The sequence below is a fragment of the Pyrgilauda ruficollis genome, unplaced genomic scaffold (assembly GCF_017590135.1).
Source record: "Pyrgilauda ruficollis isolate IOZ18807 unplaced genomic scaffold, ASM1759013v1 scaffold1173, whole genome shotgun sequence".
Lineage (NCBI taxonomy): Eukaryota > Metazoa > Chordata > Aves > Passeriformes > Passeridae > Pyrgilauda > Pyrgilauda ruficollis.
Genome location: NW_024510022.1, coordinates 2,037 through 7,762, shown reverse-complemented (window position 1 = coordinate 7,762; position 5,726 = coordinate 2,037). Strand labels below are relative to the sequence as shown.

General features: G+C 61.7%; 1 protein-coding gene and 1 long non-coding RNA gene across 3 annotated transcripts in view; both read right to left on the bottom strand.

Moving 5' to 3' along the window:
* Nucleotides 1-1,511: 1,511 nt before the first annotated feature.
* DNAAF3 (dynein axonemal assembly factor 3) lies at nucleotides 1,512-2,735 on the bottom strand. 2 transcript variants are annotated; one of them, XM_041484920.1, is made up of 3 exons: nucleotides 2,508-2,735; nucleotides 2,208-2,418; nucleotides 1,512-1,827 (listed from the first exon to the last, which is right to left on the bottom strand). In XM_041484920.1, the coding sequence occupies exons 1-3, from the start codon at nucleotides 2,584-2,586 to the stop codon at nucleotides 1,632-1,634; spliced, it is 486 nt and encodes a 161-aa protein (XP_041340854.1). In that variant the 5' UTR covers nucleotides 2,587-2,735; the 3' UTR covers nucleotides 1,512-1,631. The 2 variants fall into 2 exon arrangements, with proteins under 2 accessions (XP_041340854.1, XP_041340846.1); XM_041484912.1 differs by lacking the exon at nucleotides 1,512-1,827 and having other exon boundaries at nucleotides 1,941-2,418.
* A 227-nt stretch (nucleotides 2,736-2,962) lies between these two features.
* LOC121362950 overlaps nucleotides 2,963-5,726 on the bottom strand; it is a 4,105-nt gene continuing 1,341 nt past the window's right edge. The window contains exons 2-4 of the long non-coding RNA XR_005956606.1: nucleotides 5,551-5,647; nucleotides 3,785-3,896; nucleotides 2,963-3,147 (exon numbers count right to left, since the gene is read on the bottom strand). This is a non-coding gene — a long non-coding RNA (uncharacterized LOC121362950). The remainder of the gene's footprint in view (nucleotides 3,148-3,784; nucleotides 3,897-5,550; nucleotides 5,648-5,726) is intronic.

Here is a 5,726-nt window from a genome sequence, read left to right as displayed (position 1 = left end):
TCCCCGCCGTTCCCTCCTGTACCCGGTGTCCCCCCCGGTGTCCCCTCCTGTCCTCGCTGTCCCCCCGGTATCCCCTCGGTATCCCCGCTGTCCCCCCGGTGTCCCCGCTGTCCCACCCTGTCCCCGGTGTCCCGCTGTCCCCCCGGTGTCCCCGCTGTTCCCCCGGTGTCCCCCCGGTATCCCCGCTGTCCCCTCCCCGTCCCCGGTGTCCCCTCCTGTCCCCGTTGTCCCCCCGGTGTCCCCGCTGTTCCCCCGGTGTCCCCCCGGTGTCCCCGCCGTCCCCTCCTGTCCCCGTTGTCCCCCCGGTGTCCCCGCTGTTCCCCCGCTGTCCCCCCGGTATCCCCGGTGTCCCCTCGGTATCCCCGGTATCCCCGGTGTCCCCCCGCCGTCCCCCCGGTGTCCCCGGTGCCGCCGTTACCCCCCGCGGGTGCAGCGCCATCCGCAGCTCCCAATCCGCCACCGCCGCCCGGGACTCGTAACGGGCCCCGAGGCGCCGCCGCAGACGCCGGTCCCAGCCCGGGGGCCCCGGTACCGGCCCCGCTTCGGCCTCCGGTACCGCCCCCGGGCCCGGTTCTGCCTCCGGTACCGCCCCCGGGCCCGGCACCGCCCGCTCCCAGCGCCGCAGAACCGCCTCGAGAGCGTCCCGGTCCCGGCACTGCGGGAGGGACAGCCCGGTACCGACAGCACCGGGACCCGGTACCGGCAGCACCGGGACCCTGAGACAGCACCGGGACCCGGCACCGGCAGCACCGGGACCCTGAGACAGCACCGGCACCCGGAACCGGCAGCACCGGGACCCCGAGACAGCACCGGTGAGCAGGCACCCGGTACCGGGCAGTCCGGAGAATCCCAATGTCCCGGCACCCGGTACCGGACGGTCCCGGTGTCCCCAGAACCCCGGTCCCGCCCAGCCCCGCTGCCCCCGGTCCCGGTCCCGCCCGGTTCTGACCTTCATGAGGCGCAGGTCGGCGGGCCCGTGGCGCTCGGTGTCCCGGTGCCGGTCCGGGTCCGGCTCGGCCCGCAGCCAGCGGCGGAGGCGGCCCGCGGCCCCGCGCAGCAGCGCCGCCGTGCCCGGCCCGAGCGAGCCCGAGCCCAGCAGCTCCAGCACGGCGGCGGCGCGGGCTGCGGCACGGCACCGGCGTCACCGGGACACCGGGACACCGGGGACACCGGGAGGGGACAGCGGGGACACCGGGGGTAATCGGGGGGGGACGACACCGGGGCCACCGGGGACACCGGGAGGGGACACCGGGAGGGGACAGCGGGGACAGCGGGGACACCGGGACACCGGGAACACCGGGACACCGGGAACACCGGGACAGCGGGAGGGGACAGCGGGGACACCGGGGGTAATCGGAGGGGGGACACCGGGAACACCGGGGACACCGGGAGGGGACAGCGGGGGTACCGGGGGTACCGGGGGTTATCGGGGGAGGACACCGGGAGGACACCGGGGAGTACCGGACACACCGGGAGGGACATCGGGGACACCGGGGGAATTACCGGGGACACCGGGGTTACCGGCGGAGACACCGGGAGGGGACACAGGGGATAGAAGGGACACCGGGGACAGCGGAGGGAAACCAGAAGGACACCGGGGTTACCGGGGGGGTCATTAGGGACAGCGGGGATCACCGGGGGGACACCGGGGTTACCGGGGGTGCCGGTACCTGCGGCTCGGGGCCGCTCCGGTGCTTCCAGCGCCAGCAGCAGGAACAGGAGCTGGCGAGCCACGGGCTCGGGGCTCTGCTCGGCCACGAAGAGCTGCGGGAGAGCCCCGGTAACACCGGGAGAGCCCCGGTAGCACCGGGAGAGCCCCGGTAGCACAGCTTCACCCCGTCCCGGTGCTCTGCAGCCCGTCCCGGTGCTCTGCAGCGCGACACCGAGCCCGGTACCAGGACACCGGGGAGTACCGGACACACCGGGAGGGACATCGGGGACACCGGGGGAATTACCGGGGACACCGGGGTTACCGGCGGAGACACCGGGAGGGGACACAGGGGATAGAAGGGACTCCGGGGACAGCGGAGGGAAACCAGAAGGACACCGGGGTTACCGGGGTGCCGGTACCTGCGGCTCGGGGCCGCTCCGGTGCTTCCAGCGCCAGCAGCAGGAACAGGAGCTGGCGAGCCACGGGCTCGGGGCTCTGCTCGGCCACGAAGAGCTGCGGGAGAGCCCCGGTAGCACCGGGAGAGCCCCGGTAGCACCGGGAGAGCCCCGAACCGGGAGCTTCACCCCGTCCCGGTGCTCTGCAGCGCGACACCGAGCCCGGTACCGGGACCGGTGTCCCTCCCGGTGTCCCGGTCCGTACCGTGATGTCGCGGGGGGGGCCCCGGCGGGCCCGGGCCGCCGTCATCAGCAGGTGCCGGCCCTCGGCCGCCCCCACCAGCAGCACCGAGGCCTCCGGTCCCGGCGGGACTGCGGGGATCGTGAGGGGGCCGCGGTCACCGGGAGCACCGGGAGCGGTCCCGGGAACAGCGGGAGGGTGCGGGGGGCTCGGGGCTCACGGTGCAGGCGGAGATCGATGGCCGGGGACAGCCCCCACCAGCACACGGTGCCCACGGCGTCCTCCAGCGCCGCCGCCATGGCGGAGCCCTCACGGAGCCCTCACGGAGCCCGGCAACGCCGCTGACCAATCAGGAGAGAGAACGGCGGCGGGAAACGGCGGCGGACCAATGTGAGGAGAGAGTGGTGGAGAAACCCCGCCCACCGGGACGCCGTTGCCAGGGTAATAACGGCAAAACCAACCCACATATTAACATAACCCCGCCCCAAACTAGCACGACCACGCCCACACATATTATTAGCATAGCCACGCCTCCTCATTAACATAACCGCGCCCCCGCGCTGTCCGCGCTCCCGGTGCTGAATTTGCTGAAATTTCGATTTTTTCCCCGTTTTTTCCTTAACGACGGCGCCGATTGCGCCCCCAGCCCCTTTCCCCCCCAAAACTCAGCCAGGGTCGGACCAGGAACGTTTATTCCCCCCTGTCTTGGGGGGCTCGCAGCGTTTGGGGGTTTTTGGGGTGCCAGGAGGGGATTTTTGGGGGAATTTTGGGGGGTTTTGGGGTCATCGGTCCATGGTGGATTCTTCGGGGGGGGTCTCGAAGCAGAGCTGCAGCAGCCGCTCGCAGAACTCCAGCTCTTCCTGTGGGGAGGGCTCAGCGTTAAAACCCCGGGAATTTACCCCAAAATCCCCAGGGTTTTACCCCAAAATCCCAGGAATTTACCCCAAAATCCCCAGGGTTTTTACCCCAAAATATTGAGGGTTTTTACCCCAAAATCTCCAGGGTTTTTACTCCGAAATCCCACAGATTCTCCCCAAAATCCCAGAGATTTCCACCCCCTAAAATCCCACAGATTTCTGCCCCAAAATTCCAGGGATTTCATCCCAAAATCCTGAGGATTTGCCCCAAAAAATCCCCAGGAATTTCCCCCCAAAATCCTGTGAACTTCCACCCCCAAAATCCTTGGGAATTGCCTCAAAATCTTGGGGTTTCCCACCCCCAAAATATTTGGGATTTCCTTAAAATTCCAGGAATTTCCCCCCCCCAACCCCATTAATTTCTACCCCCTAAAATCCTGAGGATTTACCCCAAAATCTCCTGAATTTCCCCCAACCCAAAACCCTCTCAAATTTTACGGATTTGCCTTAAAATTCCAGGAATTTCCCCCTAAACCCCCCAGAATTTGCCCCTAAACCCCCCAGAATTTCCCCAAACCCCCCCAGAACTTGCCCCCTTTTGTGTTTTGCCCAAAATCGGCGGGTTTTGCCCCAAACGCACCTGGAACTCCTCGCGGCCGCGCAGCAGCTCCCGGCGCTCCCTGAGCAGCTCCTCCAGCCCCAGCGCGGGGTCCCGGCACTCCCGGAGCCCCTCGGGGCAGCCCGAGGCCAGGCTGGGGGCAAAAACGGCCATTTTGGGAAAATTCAATGTTAGTAGGTCAAAATCACCCAAAAATCGTCCCAAAATTACCCAAAAATCACCCAAAAATAGCTCAAAAATTACCCCAAAAACTGCCCCAGAATCCCCCAAAAATCACCCAAAAATCCCCCAAAAATTACACAAAAATCACCTGCAAACTGCCCAAAAATCACCCCAAAAACTGCCCCAAAATCACCCAAAAATGACCCAAAAATCTCCCAAAAATTACCCCAAAATCACCTGCAAACTGCCCAAAAACCACCCTAAAAATGACCCCAAAACAGCCCAAAAATTGCCCACAAACCACCCAAAACTCACCCCAAAACACTGCCCAAAAATCCCCCAAAAAAGACCCAAAAAACTGCCTCAAAATCCCCTGAAAATCCCCCCAAAAAGAATCTAAAATCCCCCAAAACCACCCAAAAATCCCCCGCAAATTGCCCAAAAAATCACCTGAACATCGCCCAAAAATCTGCCCCAAAATCACCCAAAAAACTGCCCAAAAATCAGCCAAAAACCCCCCAAGATTCCCCACAAATCACCCCAAAAACGGCCCCAAAATCATCCAAAAATTCCCCAAAAATCACCCAGAAACGGCCCCAAAATCCCCCCAAAAAATCGCCTGAAATCCCCCAAAACCCCCCAAATTTTGGGATTTCCCCCCAAATTTTGGGATTTTTCCCAGGATTTTGGCTTTATTCCCAGGGTTTTTGGGATTCTGGTAATTTGGGGAGGGGTCTCGCACCTGCAGAGGGTCCCCACCCCCTCCCCTTTCTCCCTTTTCCTCGGTGTTTTTCCCCAAATTTTGGTGTTTTTTCCCCAAATTTTGGTGTTTTTTCCCCGGGATTTCGAGGTTTTTGGGGATTTTTTGGGTTTATTTTTGGTTTTTTTGGGATTTTGGTAATTAGGGGAGGGGTCTCGCACCTGCAGAGGGTCCCCACCCCCTCCCCTTTCTCCCTTTTCCTCGGTGTTTTTCCCCAAATTTTGGTGTTTTTTCCCCAAATTTTGGTGTTTTTTCCCCGGGATTTCGAGGTTTTTGGGGATTTTTTGGGTTTATTTTTGGTTTTTTTGGGATTTTGGTAATTAGGGGAGGGGTCTCGCACCTGCAGAGGGTCCCCACCCCCTCCCCATTCCCCCTTTCTTGGTCATTTTTCCCCCAAATTTTGGTGTTTTTTCCCCAAATTTTGCTGTTTTTTCCCCGGGATTTCGGGGTTCATTTTTGGGTTTATTTTTGGGATTTTTGGGATTTTGGTAATTTGGGGAGGGGTCTCGCACCTGCAGAGGGTCCCCACCCCCTCCCCTTTCCCCTTTTTCCTGTGTGTTTTTCCCCACATTTTGATGGTTTTTCCCCAAATTTTGCTGTTTTTTCCCCGGGATTTCTGGGTTCATTTTTGGGTTTATTTTTGTTTTTTTTTGGGTTTTTGGTAATTTGGGGAGGGGTCTCGCACCTGCAGAGGGTCCCCACCCCCTCCCCTTTCCCCCTTTCTTGGTCATTTTTCCCCCAAATTTTGGTGTTTTTTCCCCAAATTTTGCTGTTTTTTCCCGGGATTTCTGGGCTCATTTTTGGGTTTATTTTTGGTTTTTTTGGGATTTTTGGGATTTTGGTAATTTGGGGAGGGGTCTCCCACCTGCAGAGGATCCCCAGGCCGTGCTCGTGGGCCCCGTCGTGCTCGGAGCGCAGCAGCGCCGCCGCCCGCGCCACCAGGCCCTGCTGCACCAGGGGCCCTGCGGAGATTGGGGTGAAAAACCCGGATTTTGGGTCATTGCGGGGGTTTGGGGTGAAAAACCCGGATTTTGGGTCATT